General features: G+C 63.0%; 2 protein-coding genes across 3 annotated transcripts; one reads left to right on the forward strand and one right to left on the reverse strand.

Annotated features, from left to right (window-relative positions):
- The first annotated feature begins 4,054 nt into the window (after positions 1-4,054).
- On the forward strand, positions 4,055-8,886 carry CRABP2 (cellular retinoic acid binding protein 2). The gene is made up of 4 exons (XM_032234251.1): positions 4,055-4,124; positions 6,929-7,107; positions 7,743-7,859; positions 8,275-8,886. Exons 1-4 carry the CDS (start codon positions 4,055-4,057, stop codon positions 8,323-8,325), a joined length of 417 nt encoding a protein of 138 aa, XP_032090142.1. The 3' UTR covers positions 8,326-8,886.
- Positions 8,887-10,773: 1,887 nt separating this feature from the next.
- LOC116519830 (dnaJ homolog subfamily A member 1-like) lies at positions 10,774-17,249 on the reverse strand. 2 transcript variants are annotated; one of them, XM_032233887.1, is made up of 8 exons: positions 17,196-17,249; positions 14,568-14,718; positions 14,282-14,474; positions 13,778-13,882; positions 12,950-13,177; positions 12,422-12,652; positions 12,222-12,322; positions 10,774-11,979 (listed from the first exon to the last, which is right to left on the reverse strand). In XM_032233887.1, the coding sequence occupies exons 2-8, from the start codon at positions 14,697-14,699 to the stop codon at positions 11,752-11,754; spliced, it is 1,218 nt and encodes a 405-aa protein (XP_032089778.1). In that variant the 5' UTR covers positions 14,700-14,718; positions 17,196-17,249; the 3' UTR covers positions 10,774-11,751. The 2 variants fall into 2 exon arrangements, with proteins under 2 accessions (XP_032089778.1, XP_032089779.1); XM_032233888.1 differs by lacking the exon at positions 17,196-17,249 and adding an exon at positions 15,525-17,057.
- Between the last annotated feature and the right edge of the window lie 319 nt (positions 17,250-17,568).

The raw sequence follows: 17,568 nt of genomic DNA on the forward strand, positions 1-17,568 counted from the left end.
AACAATAACATATAAATCATAATTCATGTATGTGCCACCCAATTCCCAGCAACCATTTTCAACGTGACCTCCCAGCCTGGCCTCTCTCTAGGGCTTGCACTGGCCCCTCGTGGCCCCTTCTTACACTTGAGTGACTCAACTCCAGGCAGGAGTCTCCCTCACCGGCTCCCAAGCTTTGCTATCTCCGAGTGGCTCCTCCATGGTCCCCCTCCCACCTGCCTGCCGAATGGGGGCCCCGGCATCATCCCTGCACGCCCCTCCCCTCCTTTCTCAACAGTGGCAGAATTGGGGGAAAGGATTGATGGGGGGGGGGGAGGCTGCTCAGGGCTGCACCTCAGCAGGAAAAGCTGCCTACTACCACCCTGTTTGGCCTCTGTGTCCTGGTCCCCTTCTTGGCCTGCCCCATTTCTCCTGCCCCATAGAAATCGGAGCCTCGTGGCCTCCTCGGCAGAGCGGGGCCAGGCGGGTGGGGCATTCCCTCTGATGGTTGCGTGGTCAGGAAGTGGCCAGCCCGGACAGGGAACTTCCATCCGCAGGAGGAAGCGAATTGGGGAACTGGCCAGATTTCCCTCTCTGGATGAGTCCGGCGGGGAAGCCGGCTTTGAACCGAAGCCACCAAGACCCCCTCCGGCCCACCCACCACCCAAGCCCCCCTCTGGTGTTTCACAGGTGGCCGGATTTCTGCCTGGAGCCAATTAGGGCCACAGATTCTGCTCCTCCCGTCTTCCTCATATTTCAGACCCTGGAGGTTTTGCCGGGCATCAAAGCCTGCGGTTCCTCTGCCCAGCTTTGGGTCTTTGAGTGGCTTCCTTCCCCCCCCCCCCTGCTCTGGGCAGGATTGGGTTTTGTCTAGAACACCGTCGGGTCAACTCCAGGCCAAACCCCCTGCAGCTGGCACGGGTGTTTTAATGGCAGAAGCAGAGGCAGAAGGGCTGAATGACTCCGGAAGGGCCTGGTCACAGAGGCACAGAGATGGGCCTTCCAGCCTCTCTCCTCCAGGGGGCAGAACGGGGGGGGGCAGCGAGGCCTTGCGGGCATCCCCCTGGGGGAGGCTTTATTGCTTTCAGAGCTGGGGAGGAGGAGGGGAAGCTGGCCATGGGGCTGGCACAGGCTCCCTCCAGGGCATCCGTTTGACCTGGGCAGGGTTCGGCTCCCACGAAGGGCACCTTCGAAGCAAGTGGAGGGTCTTTGGAAGAGTCCTACAAGTGGGTGAGGGGAATCGCCTAAGGCCCCCCGTTACACGTGTGTGTGTGTGTGTGTGTGTGTGTGTTGCTCAATCACGCGTGGCATCTGTTACTTGGGAGGGAGAGCGCTGAGCAAGGAGAGGAGGCTGTTCCTTGTTTCCCTTGCCAAAGTGCACACAGACAAATATTACACACACTGGTGGGGAGAGAAACCCCGGGGAAAGGGCTAAGCAGGGGGAGGGCAGGCAGGACTTGGGGCCGTGCTGGAAGACGAGGGGAGGGACCCCCTTTCAGCTTCATTCTTTTGCCGGGGGGGGGGGGGGAGGCAGGATAAGCCCTGCAGGGCCCAGCGAGGGTCCCAGCCGCTCCTTCCCAACTGCACAAACATCGGCCGCAGCCCAAAGAGAACAGGAGGGCTTGACCGGCCCACGGCTGCTCCTCTGCCCCCTTGCTCCCTTCCCCCCCTCGGCCTTCCTGCCCTGCAACGCCACCCAGGAGCCTTTCCTGAGAAACAGACCTCCCCAAGGGTGCCCCTCGGTTGCTCTGCCCCGTTTCCTGGGTGCTCCGGCTTTCCAAAATTGAACCCGGGGGGGGGGGAGGGAGGGGAAGGGGATCTGCAGCCCCTCCCTGGACGGTGGCTGGGCATTTGCCATGTTGCTTTCCTGGAGGAATTGCCTGGGGGAACTGAGCCTCCCTCCTGCACTGGGGATCCCCCTTGTCCCACGGCTGGTGCCTGCAGAAGGGTGGGTGAGGGGCGGGTTGGGCCCCCTTCAGCAGGGCTTCTTTTGAGCCCCCCCCCTCTCTGTCTCCGGAGCTGCCTTTGCTCTCCTGATCCTGGAAGGGGTCCAGGCACCAACAAGTGGGAGGGGCTGCCTGGAAAGCAGCTGTGCCCCCCCTCCGTTCCCTTCCTCCATTCTCAGATCAGTGGCTGGAAGGGTTTTTCCCCCAGAGATCTCCCTGGAAGGTTGGGGCGAGTTTTCTACCCCCCCCCCAGTTATTTTTTGCACAGGGCGCCACCTCACAAGGCCCAGGCAGGAGGGGTTGAGTTTCATTGGGGAGGATGAACATAGCAGGAGGTAGACTTTTTTTCTTTTGGAAAATTCCTCCTATAATCCACCAACTTTCTGCACACAAAAGACAGGTTGCCAAGCTAGGATTTTTGGAGTGGAAAAGCACTCTGCAGAGGGGGGGGGGTTTCCTCCACGCCTCCCCCTACATGCCTCCCCCACCACAGTGCAGTGCATTGCCCCCCACCCTGGGGGACCTTGGGGCCTTCCTCTCCTGCTTGGCTCCTGAGGGCCCAGGATGCAGCCTCTGGCCAAGCCAGCAGGCCCGCTCCTGGGGGGGGGGAAGATGCTGCCCCCCTCCCTCCCTCCCTCTGTGGAAGCATGCGCAAGGAGCATCCCTCACCCAGGAAGCCGGCCGGCTGCCCCAAGGGATAAATTGAGTTAAGGGAATAGATGGATAACTGTGGTTGCCTCTTTTTCAAAGTGAAGGGGTGCCGGAATGGGGGTGGGGGGGGCACTTTAATTCCCCTTGAAGGGCAGAGCTGGCTTGAGGCTGAGGTTTCCCCAGGCAAAGGTAAGTAAGTAAGTAAATCTTTATTACGACCAAAGGCCAGCAATACACATTAGTTTTTACAATATGTTAAAAAGTACTGACATTAAGATATAATTAAAAAGTATTGACGTTAAAAGTGGAAAATAACATGCACGTTCTCAGATTGTTCGGGTCACTCCCTGGTTTACTTGGGTACAACGCTGTTAAGTATAGGAGTAAATCCAATGGCCCAAAGATTGTTAAAGGTATGTCCAGATAATTGGTACCAGATGACCACTATACTTCTGTAGCCATTTTTTTTCTTATGGACAAGAACTTTGCCACTGCATGCGTGGGAACCGGGTTAGTGTCCTGAAGAGGAGGAAGCCTAGATAAAAATGGTCTGCCCTCCCTGGCAATCTCTCTAATAAGGGCAGAATATGTGCAGACCTACAAGCTCTGTATAGCTCGCGGTGTAATAGAACATGTGAATTATCTTCCACTTCTCCTTTACCACATATACAAATGCGCGTTCTGCTAGAGGTGTTCTCTTATACCTGCCCTGGAGGAATGCTGAAGGAAGAATGTTAAATCTGGCTCTGAAGAAAATTATTCTTTGTTTTGGGGAGATCAGGTCATTTAGATATCTCTGGAGAGGCAACCTATTTAGTTCTTCCTGGAACTCCACGTCCCTCACTCTATTCATTACCACTCGCTTTCCTTGATCAAAGACCAGGGACATTGAGAATAACGGTGAGAGCCCATAAGAGCCCAGCTTGTGATCAATTGCCTGTTTCCAGGCCGAGGGGAAATTGTCAGTCAACCCAGACAAAGGAAATTCTTGGTGAATTGAAGTGCTTTGAGGCCCCTCCAGACCCCCCCCCCCGTCCCCCAAACCTTTCAAAGCCAGCAAGGAGCCAACTGGAATTTCCAGGTTCCCTAAAACCTGGTCAAGCGGGGCTTAGGGGTCTCCATCGGCCGGGGGTGGTGGTGGTCCCTGTCCCAAACTTGTCACCCACCCACCCACCCACCCCCGCAGAGGCTAAGGGTCGCCTAAACGCGCCCTTTGAGGCGCCCCTTCAGGACCCGGGACCGGAAAGCGCCTTTTGGGGCACGCGGCGGGCAAGGACTCCGAGAGGCGGCGAAGCGCGCAGATGAGCGGGGGACCCCTTCCTCCTCCTCCTCCTCCTCCTCCTCCTCGGGAGGGCAGGGGCGGGGCGGGCGGCTCTTAAGGCGAGGTGCGCCAGCGGAGCCACCAGCGGCAACGAAGAAGCTTTGCTCGCGCTCCTCTCGTGCCGGACCAGAGACCCACCGCCGCCGCCGCCGCCGCCATGGCCAACTTCACCGGCACCTGGAAGATATTCGCCTCGGAGTTGTTCGATGAGCTGTTGAAGGAGCACGGTGAGCGGCAGGGCCGGCCGGGGATAGCGCAGGGCTGCGCACGGGGGGCTGAAGGGACCGGGGGCCTCGCAGAGGAGGAAGGAGACGGGGAAGCCGCCCCCGCTCTCCAAACCCCGAGCCAGGACAAGGAGACTCCGTCGGGGGAGAGGCGGTTGCTCCGTGCGGGCTGGGGGGTTCGGGGGGGGGGAGAGCGAGGGAGACCGGGGGCCCAGCCCTCTCAGGACGGCTCCTCCGGCCTCTTTCCTCCCCCGGGGCCCCAGAGCCCGACCCGAGTCGAGCCCCGGCTCCCGTCCCCGTCTGGCCCCTCAGCAGCGCCGGTTCCTCCCTGGGAGACCCCAGGCGAGCCTTCAAGATCCCCCCCCTCCTATTCCGAGGGTTGGAGGCGAGGCAGAAGGCGGCGTCCTTTCCAGCAGCGCTTCTTGGGGATTTGCCCCTCTGCGGAGGCCGAAGCGGGAGGGGAAGCTGGGGTCTCCCGGGGCAACGATTCAGCCACCCAGCGGTGGCTCTGTCCGGTCCTTCCCTGACTCGGAGAGTCCTCGGAGGCCCCTGCGGAGAGCAGCCAGGATGGAAAATCCACACACACACACCTTCCTCAGCCTCCCCTCCCCTCCCCTCTTGCCTCCCCTCCTCCCTCCTTCAACTGGGGAAAAACCGCCACCTTTTCCAGGCAAGCTGGAGCCCACCCACCCATTCATCTCCAGCTAGGAAAGCTGGGGGAGAGGGCTGCTTCCAAGCCCCTCTCCTTTCTGGGGGAGGTCTGCTGGCTCTTGGCTCCTCTAGCTGAAGAGCTGCCCCCTCCCCTTTTCCCTTTCCAAAGCAGGGGGAGACGGGACGGGGGGGGGGGGGTTGCAAATTCCTTCCAGCTTGGGGAAAGCATCGCTCAGGATAAATATCAAATCCTCCGGTTTCCTCTTCCCCGTTTCATTCCGTCTCCTGCCTCCCAGATGGGGATCATTTGATGCTGGGCGGAGGGAGGAGGTGAGGCCGGATAGAATTCAGGTGGGCCTTAGTTAATCTGTGCTGAAGAGGGGGGGCTCATGGGGCTCACGGACTGGCAGGGAACTGGGCCCCTTAGGAGCCAGGGCCCGGGTTCTTTGGGGGGGGTAGGTTGCCTGATCCAAGAGGAAGGGGGTAGAAGGGCATCAAGAGCCATCTTCCTCTTGAGGAAGCGGCAAGGCAAGTCTGACCTGGAGCTGCTTGGGGGAAGAGCGAAGGGAATCCTCCAGCCCTAGAGGCAGTCTATCTCGGTGGCCCATCTAGCATCTAGGCCTTTGGGGCCCTAATCCTGCTCTATGGTTGATGCCACTGAGATGTCCCTGAAAGCTGTGAGGCCCCCCGGAATGGCCGGCTTCCTGAGGGGCCCCACCAGCCCCACCGCCATGCTGTCCTCTCCCCCTTCCTTGAGATCACACCCCACCCCATGGACACACGTCCCTTGCAGAGCCCTTTGTCCTCTTCCTCTTGGGCCCTGGCCTCTTCCCTCGCCAAGCGGCCCTTTGTGCCCACGTCTTGGGGTTGTGCCCACCAAGAGAAACGTGGCAGCCGGCTGACTCCACCAGCCATGTGACACGTTTTTCCACGCGGGCCAAATGGGAGCTGGCCCCATCTCTGCTTCCAAAGGGTGAGGCTCCTTGGGGCCCTTCTGCTCCCCGCTTTTTGCTCCCTCAGGGGGAGGCTCTCATTCCAGTGATGGGGCGGGAAAAGAAAGCAGAGGGAGCGGAGAGGTCCAGAACAAGCAGGGAAGCTTCAGCTGCGGGCGGCGCTGATTGGATCCAGACCTCTTGGAAAATCTGACCTCATAGGCAAACAAAAGAAAGCAGCGGGAGCCAATCCAGGGGAGGGGAATCCACCTGACTTGGCTGGCTGGGGAATTCTGGGAGTTGAAGTCCACAGGTTGGCAAAGGTTGGAGTCCCCTGGTTTACACCAAGGCTGCCTGGGAGCCAGTGCCTCAGTTCCCCCACGGAGGAGCCTTCCTGCCTCTTCTGCCCCTTGCACAATTTAGCTCCTACCTTGGAAAGCTATCAAGACTGAGCAAGGCTGTGCAATTTATTGATGAGTCTTTTTTTCAGAAACATGACAATGTCCCTCCTCACCCCCAAGTCCGCCATTGCCTCATCCTCCGCCCCTTCAACCTGGCTGAAGGCCCTCATCTGCAGGTGTCTCTGTGTGTCTGTGTGTGTGTGTGTCTGTGTGTGTGTGTGTGTGTGTGTTTTAAGAAAGAAAGAAAAAGTCAAAGAACGAAGTAAGAAGCATCGGAGAGACGAGCAGGTTCATTGTAGCATCAGCAAATGTTGCCCTGCAAAGAGACACGCAGGAATGTGCACATGCGGAGGGGGGAGGGGTCATTACAAAACGTCCCCCCCCCCATTGGAGATCCGGGTGTGTCCCTTGCAAATTGAGCCAGCTGTGAAGGCATCCAGCAGGAGTGAAGAGAAGCCCCATTTGAACGGGTGTGACTGGCGAGCAGTGGAGAGAAGGGTGAATTCTGGGCCCTGGATCCTGAGCCAGGGCTGAGTCGGTGGAGGTCAGCTGGCCTCCAGACTCCAGTGGGCAAAATCCTGAGGGTTCAATGGAGGAGAAGCCCCCTGTCCCCCTCCCTGGCCAGCCGGACTCAGGGTGGGCAGGATCCAGGGCAGGAGAGCAGCTCCAACCTTCACCGGGGATCCCAGATTCCGTCTGGGGGGGGGGGATCAGGTTTCACCCCAGGAAGGAGACGCTGCCCCCCCCCACTTCCACCCAGGGGCCACGTCTCAGCCAGGGTCCCTCGGGGAATGGCTCATCTCGGCCCCCCGTCTCCTTCCAGGGGTCAACATAATACGCCGACAGTTGGCGACGGCTGCGGCCTCCAAGTCAGAGGTGGAGATCAAGCAAGAGGGATCCTCCTTCAAGATCAAGACCTCCACCCCCGTGCGCACCACAGAGATCCACTTTGAGGTCGGGAAGGAGTTTGAGGAGCAGACGGTGGACGGGAGGCCTTGCAAGGTGAGGGGCAGGAGGGAGGGGGGACCGTGGCCGGGGGGGGGGTGTCCGTGGACCTTTCTGCTGGGGGAGACGGCCCCTCCCTTGACTATGCAGGAGGGGCCCCCAGATGCACAGAGGCCGCCCCTCCCCAAGGGGCCGCTGGCTTTCCTGATGGCCCCCCTTCCCCCAAGCATGGCCCCTCCCCAGCTGTCTCCTTAGCTGGACCGGCTGCAGCAAAAGGTGGGCAGCTGCTGGCCCTGCAAAATGGGGGCAGAAAGGCCAGGGGGAGAGGGAGAAAGGGCCCTCCCCCATTTTCCCAATCCTTTCTGCATCTCCACCCACGAAGAGGCATCTCTGTGCTCCCCCCCCCCCAAGCAGACAAGGACATCACTGCAGTGTGGGGGGTTTGTCTCCTGTGGCCTTTCAATGCCCTCCGGCTGCCCCTCCCTCTCGTCCAGCCCTCCCTCCCCAGTGATGGATGAGTTGCCCTGAAAAGGGGGAAGAGACCCCAGGCGTATGGATGCCCCCTCCTTCTGCCGGCCGCCTGCCGGGTGACCAAGGAGTGAGAGGGGGGGGGGGCTGCGTGCCTTCCTTGGCCTCAGGAGTCCCTTTGCTCACCGGGGGAGGGGGCCCCACTTTCTTTCCTGACTCCCCAGAGTTTGGCCGAGTGGGAGAACAGCAACAAGATTGTGTGTGAGCAGAAGCTGCTGGAAGGAGAAGGGCCCAAAACCAGCTGGTCCCGGGAACTGACCAACGATGGGGAGCTCATTCTGGTGAGGAACCCCCCCCACCCACCGTTTCTTCTCGCTTGGCACTGCGGTTGTGGCCCCCCCCCCCCCAGCCTTCTTTCTCGTTGGCCTCAAGCCCAGACCTATGCCAGGATTGGGCTCTGTGAGACAGAATGCAACGTCCATGCCTGGGCTGCCCCTTCTCAACCCCCCCCTCCCGCCCCAGATGGCAGAGGAGGTGGGGGCTGCAGGGAAAGCCTCCCCCCCCCACAGAGCCCTTTTCCCTCCTGAGGGAGGCAGGGACACAGAAAGTCCAAACTCTGCAGTTCTCCCAAGGTGCAGATTGGGGGGGCAGATCCCCTCGCCCCTCCTCCCCCCCTTTCAGCCCCTTTGCTCCCCAGCCGGCAAGAGGGCAAGAGCCCCCCCCGCTCCCCCCTCAACTCCTCCTCTCCCTTCTCAGACCATGAAGGCCAACAACGTCGTCTGCACGAGGACCTACCGCCGCAAGTGAGAGGCCTCCGGGCAGCGCCAGACACGACGACGGGGGGGGGGGGGGGCAGACCGGACGGCCCAGGGGCATCCCTGCCCTGCAGCACAATGGCAGCCTTCCCCACTGCCTGGCCCCTCTTCTCCCTCCGTGCTCAGAGGCCCCCCTCAGCCACCAGGCTAACAAAGCCCCTCAGAATGGCCTTTCTACCCTGGCTGGAAGGGGGAGGGCTGAAGCAACCTCTCCCCTTCGGAGACCCCCTCCCCCCTTTGCCCCCTTGGAGGAGGGGTACAGAGGCCGGCCTTGTTTGGCTGATTAACTGTGGAATCCGGGGTCAAGACGTGGCTCCCTACAAGCTGGAGCCTCTCCCCTCCTCGGTGGGACAAGGGGGCTTCCCTTCAGGTGTCCCTGCTGCCCCCTCCTCTTTGTTCCTGGCCGGTTTGCGCTGCTCCTCGTGCTGAACCACCAAAGCAGCAGAGAAATCTTCCTGCAGAGACCCACTGAAGGCCTGGCGCAAGATCAGCCCTCACCCCACATGGTCTCCTTTCCTTTTAGCCCGAAGCCTGTAACGTTTGTGAAGGTGCCTTCAATCCCACCCCGATTCCGCCTCATTAAAGCTTTTTCCAGGTCTTCTGCCTCCGTCCTTTCTCCTCGCCTCACCCCCCCCCCCGTGCCCAGTTGGTGCCCCCCTCGCCTTGCCAGTCTCTCCCACCCATCTCTCCATCTGTCTCTCCTGGAACAGGGGGAATTCATCTCCCCCCCATCCAATCCCCATCCCACTTTTTCAAGGCTCCAGAGCAGGAACCCCAAAGGGCCTGCTGTTCCCTGGGATGCCCATGATGGGAGGGGAGGGTGGAATTGGGACCCCTGGAGTCCAGGCTGGGGTCTTTCCAAAGGGGTCTGGACCTGCAGGATTGGGGGTGCCAGGCCTCGGAAATTCCTGGCAGCTTTCAATCAAGGAGGCCACCCCCAATCCCCCCACCGGCCCACCCACCCCCACCCAACAACAGCAAAGACCCTTTGGCTGCCCTGACCGGCTGCAGCTCCTCCCAGCCAGGTGGGCCCAAGCGCTCCATCAAGCCCCCCCCCTCCATTGCCATGGCAAAGCCAGGGAGCCCCTCCTGCATTCTGCGCCTGGGAGCCTCCGGCCTTTTCCCAGGCAACCCCCTCGCTTGCGGTGACCCCTCGTGCTCCGCTTTTCCCAGGAAGGAGAACAAAGTGCCCCCCCTCCTTCCTCGCCCTGAAAGGGGCACCTTTCAGCCTCAGACAAAGCCTGCCAGGGCCCCCTCCCTCCCGACGCCCGGCAGGTCAGAGGCCGCAGCGCCTGGCGGGTCCCTCCTCTGCACCGATTTGGGGGGGGGGAGAGAAGAGTTGAGGGGGGGGTTTGCCAGCCCAAGGGATGATGGCTGCGGGATGATCCCAAGGCTCCTGAACAGCCCTGAACTCTCTACATCTGCTGACCCCAGCCCCCTCCACCCCCACGATCAAAATGGGCCGATGCCTTCAGGCCCCATCTTTCCACCCCATCAGAGAGCACCAGGGTCTCCCAGACCCCAGCCACAAGCTGGAAAGGGGGCAGAGAACCAGGAAGCTGTTCCAGGACCCCAAAAGACCCTCCCCTGTCAAGCGGGCTCCGTCCCTCCCCAAACGACAAAGGAGCCTTTTCTCTCTCTAACAAAAGGGGGTAGATTTGTTCAGTCATTTTTGTTCTGAATCCAGGGGGATGGAATCTCTCCCCGTTGCAGTTCTGCCAACAGTCCACTAGGGGCATCTCTGCTCCAGGACTGATTTCTGGGGCGGAAAAGGTGTGTGTGTGGGGGGGTCCCAGCGTCCAACTCTGTTCTGTTCTCTTGCACCCACCCACCCCAAAGTCCCTGAGGATCTGGGGACCCTGTGCATCCCTCTGCAAGGACCCCAACAGTCAGGAGGTGAAGCCACTCGACCAGGGAGGCTCCATGCATTGGACCCCCCCAGGTCTCAGCATCTCCCCCCACCCCTTTCCCCCCACTCCGGCAGCCAAGCTCTGCTCTCCCTGCCCTTTGAAAAGGGGAGTTAAGTTCTCTTTGGGAACCAGGAACCGTCTGCAGAGAAAAGGCTCATGGAAATTTGGCAAATGAAACCTTGGTCTGCAAACCCTCCCCCATCCAAGGGAGCCCCCCCTCCCTTCCGCAGCCCCAGCACCCCCGTTTCCCAGACGGCCTTCTGGTCGGCAGCAGAGCTGGGAGTTTGTGGGGAGGGGGTCTTCTGGGGCACTGGCTTGTGGAGACCCCCCCAGCTCAGAAGCTGCAACCGGTGTCCACGGGGGCATCTGCACGCAGGTCCAGAGGGAGTTAGGCAGGGGCGAGTGAGGGGGACGAGTGAGGGGGCGGTGGGCCCCCGTTGCAGAAATCCCCAGACAAAGCAGACCAGGGGGAGGAAGGGGGAGTATGGGGAGGGACGGGATCAATAACCAGGCAGAGAGCGATCCGGAGAATCTCCTTGTTTTCCTTGAAGCAAAATTCAACTTCTGCAGAGTCCCCCCCCCACCCCCTTCGTCCGAGTCCCGCAGACCCTCCAAGGCCTCTGCGCTTCTTCCGGTCCCTTTGCAGACAGGAGGCAGAGAAGAGCGGGAAAAAAAATAAAAAGAGGAAAAGCAAAAAGGGGGGGTAACGAACCCCAAAGTTCCTCAGCAGACACCAAGCTTGGCTGGACGGGGGGGCTCAGAGCAGGCAGGTCCACCCTGGACAACCCCACGAGGCCTGGAGTCCCCTCCACCTCACCGCTAACACCTAACACCGACTACGCTACCTGGAAAAGGCCCTGATTCCGAATGCAAGGGGGGGGGGAGGCACAACTGGGAAGGCACTTCAAAGCTAAGGGGAGCCCACTGACTCCACCCACCAGCAGCCGAAGGGGTCCCCCACTGGGGGGTCCCCCTTGCTGGGACTCCCAGGACATGCCGAGGTCCAGCTCCCCCCCCCACCCGTCAGCCGCCACTCAGCTTGCCTGCAAGGCCCCCGTCCTGGCTGGACTTTGGAATGGCCTAGAAATCAGCTGGGGGGTGGGTGCATTCCTGGCCCCTAGGAGATGGGCAAACCCAGGTCAGGACCAGCGCTGGGTGCGAAGGAAGCTGCCTGAACGTTTTCTTTCCCCTTGGAGTCCTAGAGAGGAACCAGCCTTATCGTCCATGGCTGTCAGGTGGACAGGAGGGGAAACGTCCGGCTGAGGCTCTGATGGTGATTTCTAGGCCGGGATCCTGGGGGGCTTCTGGGCAGCTACGACTCCCTAAGCTAAACGGGGGGTTTTCAGAGGCAGCCGGCCTCCAGAGGGTTGGAGACCTTTGGCCAAAGGAGGGGCTTGACCGCTCTGGCTGGACATCCACCGGCTTTTGTGCTTCTTAAGGCATCCTGGGCTTCCCCCCCCCCTTCCGCAAGGTCACACACACGAGGGGGTGGTGCTCCGTCCGCCGGGCTACGAGGTCTGGCACTGGACGTTGTGGCGCAGGGGGTCATCGAAGTCTCCTTCGTGGAAGATGTCGCTCTGGAAGCGACGGCCGGAGAAGTCCGGCTGGGGGAAATACTCCCGCAGCTCCACCTCCTCCATGTCCTCCGTGGCCATCACCTCTTCGTGCCGGGGGAAGAAGGACTGGAACTGGCGCAGCTGGTGGAGGGGCAGCCAGCCGGGCTCCGGGAATTTCACCTGGGCAGCAGAGGGGGAGGGGCAGGAGCGTGGGCAGCTGGAGCTGGGGGAGGGGGGGGGAAGCCAGGCTCCTTCCCAGCAGGGATTGGGGACCAAGGCAGCCAATGGCCCCCCTCCTCCTCCACCCGTCGTTCAGGGTCTGCAGGGAGGGGGGGGGCGCCCTGGGTGAGACTAGCCGGTCAGAAGGCCTCACCGAGATGTCCCCGAAGGAGCCGGCTGGGGGGAGCCAAGGGCCTCCCTACCTCGAAGTGGATGACCAGCCTCCCCTTTTGGCCGGGGCTGCGGTAGACGGGCATGCCCTCGTTCGGAATGCACCGGATGTCCCCCGGCTTGATCACGCAGCCTGTGGGGCAGAGCAGGCAGGGGGTGAATCTCTCCCAGGAAAGGGACCGGCCCCTCCTCCCCCGCAAGCCCAGAGAGAGCCCCCCCCCCAGCTGCTCACCGGGCCGCGTAGAAACCAGGAGCCTCCGGTTGTCCAGGGTGCGGATGACCTGCTTGCAGCCACACAGGGCGTCCACCAGCGGCACCTCCCGCCGGACGATGAGGTCGTTGCCGCTGCGCTGGAAGACCGGGTGCGGCTTCTGGTCCAGCACGATCACAATGTCTCCGGGCTCAAATCCGGGGGCCTGGTCCCCCTCCTGGTGGAAAGTGATCTTCTGCCGGTCGGCCATGCCTGCGGGGGGGAGGGGGGGACAGAGGGGACATGGTCTAGGAGCAGCCACCCTGTGGGGCAAACCCTCGGCCCCCCACGGGGCAGCCCCTCTCCCCATACATGGGAGGGGAAGGAGGGAGGGAGGGTCCGTTGCTCGGAGTTAATGAGGGATTAAAACTAACCCTGGTTACGACTGATGGGGCTGGGGGGTCTGTCACTGGACCGACCTTTCTTGGTGGGGGGCCCCAGGAAGCCCAAAGGGAGCAAGAGGGAATGAGGAGCCAGCAAACTCCGCCCCCCCCCCCCCGCAGGGCTCACCTTTGTCCAGGTGGACGTTGAGAATCTTCTTCTCCCGAGTGACCTTCCGGCCGTTACAGGCCAGGCACCGGTCAAGGGGCCGCACCCATTCTCCTTGGCCCTGGCACTGCGAGCACATGGCCTGGATGTGGTGCACCATGTTGGGCCCCAGCTGGTGGACAATGACCTCCATGCCAGTCCCGTGGCACTTGGGACATCGGACGTCCAGGCCCTCCCGGCCACCACGGCCTGCCGAGACGGAGCAGTCGGTTGTTGGAGGCCCAAAGCCCAGGACCCTCCCCGCCTCTTTCAGCCCCACCCGATTCTCCAGCCCAGCAAGGGGAGGCTCACCCGGCCCCCTTCTCTGCGGAGGGCCTCCACCCGGCCCCACAGCAAAGCTCCCCCTCCCAGGAGCCCTCCCCCCTTGCCTGCCTGATGGGGATGGGTCTTCCCCATCAGCCGCCTAGTTGGCTGCCTGCTCCCCCACCCACCCCCAGGCCTCACCATCCTGCCAAAATCCGCCAATGCCGCTCCGGGCGCAGCAGACTGAAAGGGGAGTCCCCAAAACTCCCCCCTGCGCCCAGCCGCTGCGCCCCAGAACCCGCCGAGCCGGTCCCGGCTGAGCCACAGCTCCGATCAGCTAATTCCACCTCTGGAGCATTTTTGCGGCTGGTTGAGCCTCTGAACACGCCCAAGACGGGCTGAGCCGGGTATCGGGTGAAGCTCTGGGGCTCAGCAACAGATCCGTCCTGCTCCCCGAGTCTCCCAGTGCGGCAGCCCCCCCCCCCCAACCTCCCCCCCCCAGCCCTGCTCCTGAGTGGGGAGGGGGGAGCCCCGTGGCCCACTCACCCGCACAGCTCCGGCAGATGACGTTCTTCTGCAGGGAGAGCTTGCGGGTGGCCCCGTTGTAGAGGTCCTCCAGGGTGACAGTCAGCAGGTGGACGGCCGTCTTGCCTGCGGAGGGAGAAGCCCAGAGACCAAGGGCTGTTTGTGGGAGGGAGGGTGGCCTCCATGCCTCTCTGCCATGACGGAGCCCCGGGGATTTGGGCAGGATGGGGCTTGTCGTCGGCAGCCTCGGTTTCCAAGCATGCAAGCGGGGAGGCAGCCATAGCAGACCCCCCCCCTCGGACAGCCTGCAGCCCCACGGGACACAATCGGGGCACACCTGGGGGAGGGGGGTTTCCAGGAAAGCAACCCCCCTCCCTGCACCTTCTGGGCACCAACAGGGGTGGGAAGGAGGAAGCAGGGGGATCGGGGTCTTCTCCCAGGTCCTTTGCCTTCCCCACCCCACACCCCATCCAAGAAAGTTCCCCCCCCCAGCCCACCTGCCCTACTCGCGGCCGAGCCCCCTACCTCTCCTCTCCACCCGGGGGCCCTGCGTGCGGCCCCCTCCTCCGAAGAACAGGTCAAAGATGTCCATCGGGGGCCCAAAGCCGCCCCGCCCGGCTGCGCCGCCCTCCTTCATGGCCCGCTCCCCTCCTCGGTCGTAGACGGACCTCTTGCTGGGGTCCGAGAGGACCTCGTACGCCTGCGAGATCTGCTTGAACTGGGGAAGGCGGGAGAGGGAGGCTGAGACCAAGCCCACCGCTGGCAGAAACCCACCCCGCTTGCCGTGCCCGCCTCGCTCTCCCCCACCTACCCGCTCCCCCTCGCTGGGGTTCTTGTCCGGGTGGTATCTGAGTGCCAGGCGCCGGTACGCCCGCTTGATCTCGTCCATGGTGGCACAGGGCTTGACACCCAGCAGGTCGTAGTAGCCGGTTTCCTTCACCATCTTTCCTCCGGAGTGGGCCCTACGGGGGAGGGGAGGCCGTTGGTGTGGGGCAGCTCCCAGCAGGTCCAGCCAACGAGGCGATCAGTGAGACAGCCACGAGGCTCCTGGCCCCATCGGACGGCCCCACAGACGCGGAAGGGGCCGATCGGAGGGAGGGGAAACAGGAGGACCAGCAGCCTAACACTGTCCTGGGACCCAGGGGGCTCGGCTGGGTTTTCTCCAGCAGCAGCAGCAGCAGCAGCCGCCGTGTCTCTGCTGCTCGGGCCCTCCTCCGCCCAGCCTGCCTGGCGGACAGCTTAGTAGCCTGGCAAGGGAACCGGAGCTGGGCGTGGGGCTGTGTCAGCATCTCAAGGCGCTCATTAGCCGGCCTGCCCCACAGGATGAGCGTGTGTGAGCTTCCAGCCTCACAGGGCGTGGAGGGCAGATGGAGGAGGTGGCGGGAACACCGGCCCAGCCGGCTCGGCCTGCCCTACTTTCCTCGGCTCCTTCTCGGCAAGCCCAGGGGAGCCCCCATCGCCCCCAAGGAAAATCACGGCCTCCCTCCCCCCCCTCCTTCGCCCCCTCCAGCCCCTCCGCCTGTTTCCTGGGTCCCTGGTGGGTCCCCAAAGAGTTTCTGGGAGGGGTCCGAAGCCTCTCTGGGGGCAGCAGGGAAGGCCAGGAACCGCTCCCTCCTCTGTCCCCAGGCAGCCCTGCCGCCCCTTGTGCCCACGTGCCCCACAGCCGCTTCCCTCTGGAGCCCAGGCAAGACGATCCACCTTCTCCGGAGGCCGGAAGAGCCCGGTTCCCTGGAAACCCACAAGGCTGCCCGAGTGAACCATTTCTCACCTAGAAATCTCCCCGGTGGCACCTTTGTGGGCTCTGCCAGGCAGCCAAGTGCAGGGCGGGGGAGGAGACGCACTCACCGCCACCACCGACAGGGCGGCTCTGCCCCGTCAGCTCTTTCGGGAGCTGGGAACTCCTTCGCCCCACCGCGCCCAAGCGGCCGGGGCCAAAACAAGCTCCTGATGCCGAGGGGTGCCCCGCCGTCAGAGGAACGCAGCCCTCCCCACCTCAAAGGAACCGCCGGAAGACCTCCACGCACAGCCCTGGGCAGGCTGGCACGAGACGGGCTGGCACGGGAGGCTGGGCAAGGGCCGCCCCATGCGCCAAGCACTCGCACACTGACTCACGCATCCGCCGCAGAGGGACCCGTCCCAGGGCAGCCCCCCCAGCAGCCGCTGAGCGCCTCTGGGGCTGCTAAGCCCGGGCACCAGGCGAGGAGTCAGGGGTCACACGCAGGAGCCTCACCTTCCTTCCCCCCCAGAGGCGTCATTGTCACCCTTCCAAATAATCATGGGTTACCGAGTGAGTAAGAGGGGGGAGGAAACGGCCTCCCTCCAAAGGAACTGGGGGGGGGTTGGCTCAAAGTTAGCGAAGAGAGTGGGCCGGTCCTCACACTGACGACCGCTGCAGCAGCCCCCCCCCCCTGCCACAACTCAGATGCTTGGCAACCGGAAGGCCCTTAGGACGGTTGCAGTGGGGGGAGAGGGGAGGTGTCATGAGATTCTCCCTGGGGACCTTTCCCCCCACAAAGTCAATTGGTGATTGTCATGTGATTCAACTGTGAGGGTAAAAGGAAACTTTGGCTCCCATGGTGGTTTTGTAAGGGGAGGGCTACCTGTTGTTAGCCCCCTCCCCTCTCTCCCCCCCTGGGCTCCCCCCCTTTGGAGGCTCCTCCGAGGGAGATGGGGGGGGCTGGATGGGAGGGGCTGGGAAGCCCTCCTAAGTGAGCAGCAACCAACTCCGCTCCCAGCTGGCCTTTGATCTCCTGGTGGCCCCCACTCCCTCCACCCGCCTGGCTTCCGCAGACACAGAAGGGGCCCCACATCAAAGCGGGGCCCTTCCCGGCGCTTCCCAGGAGTCCCACATCAAAGCCAGGAAAGCCTCGCATTCAGGGCTTTTTCTTCCCCGCGACGCAAAGGTGAAGCTGCCCGGATTCCCAGAGGAGACGGACGCTCCGCACCTCCGCGCCCCCCCCCACCGGCTCCTCTTGCCCAAGCGGTCCGGCCGCCGCTCCGCCCAGCCCCGGGAAGCGTCCGTGGTCCGCAGCCAGGCGGGAGGCGCTCGGGGAGACCCGCGCAGCCCCCGGGGAGCTCCGGCTCCCCTTCTGCGCTGCGCCGCGCTCGGCCCGACGGACGGACGGAGCTCCTGGGCGGGTCCCGGGGGTGCAGGCGGCACCCCGGCTGGCAGACCCCCGCCAGGCTCCCCGCGGCTTCCCCGGGGCGGCTCCTCCCAAGACCCCCGAGGGACCCCCGCCCAGTCCGGCAGAAGCTCTCCGCCAACCGGGCGCCTCCCGTCCGCCCCGTCCGCCCAGCCGCCCCCGGGGACAGGCACGGGCAGCGCCGCCCCCGGACCGGCTGCGGGACCCCCGACGGCGCCCCCCAATCCCCCTCCCGCCCTCGGGACTACATTTCCCATCCTCCCCAGCAGGGACGGGACGGACCCCACGACACTCACCCCGCCCGCTCGGAACTCTCTGGAATGGCGGCCACGCCCCCCTGTGCCCATTGGCCAGCCTAGCTTCTCCCGAGGAGGCCCCGCCCCTTCCCCCCCCCAACCCGTCTCGGGGAGGCTCGTCGCCATTGGGCCGTTCTGGCGGGACGGCAATCCGCCCGGTGACGTCCATGTAGTCGCCTTTGATTGGGCGAATGTGAAGCGCTCCGGCTACTCTGATTGGCCGGGGTGAAGTGAGGGCGGAAGTAGCGCAAAGTTTTCCCTTCCGCGCCTGTAGATGCATTCCAGAAGTTGCGAGTTTCGGGATTTTCCATTGAAGAAACGGGATTTTGGCCCTGGGGAAGGAAGGAAGGATTTGCTTTCTAAAGGCATCGGG

The sequence above is a fragment of the Thamnophis elegans genome, chromosome 17 (genome assembly GCF_009769535.1).
Source record: "Thamnophis elegans isolate rThaEle1 chromosome 17, rThaEle1.pri, whole genome shotgun sequence".
In the NCBI taxonomy this organism is placed as follows: domain Eukaryota; kingdom Metazoa; phylum Chordata; class Lepidosauria; order Squamata; family Colubridae; genus Thamnophis; species Thamnophis elegans.

Bases quoted from the DNA above. Each gene is read 5' to 3' on its own strand.
- CRABP2 (XM_032234251.1), top strand. From the start codon at position 4,055: ATGGCCAACTTCACCGGCACCTGGAAGATATTCGCCTCGGAGTTGTTC. The intron at 7,108-7,742 runs GTGAGGGGCAGG...CTGACTCCCCAG, and splicing joins TGGACGGGAGGCCTTGCAAG to AGTTTGGCCGAGTGGGAGAA. The intron at 7,860-8,274 runs GTGAGGAACCCC...CTCCCTTCTCAG, and splicing joins ACGATGGGGAGCTCATTCTG to ACCATGAAGGCCAACAACGT.
- LOC116519830 (XM_032233887.1), bottom strand. From the start codon at position 14,699: ATGGTGAAGGAAACCGGCTACTACGACCTGCTGGGTGTCAAGCCCTGT. The intron at 12,323-12,421 runs GTGAGCAGCTGG...TCTGCCCCACAG, and splicing joins CCTGGTTTCTACGCGGCCCG to GCTGCGTGATCAAGCCGGGG. The intron at 11,980-12,221 runs GTAGGGAGGCCC...TCTGCTGCCCAG, and splicing joins GGCTGGTCATCCACTTCGAG to GTGAAATTCCCGGAGCCCGG.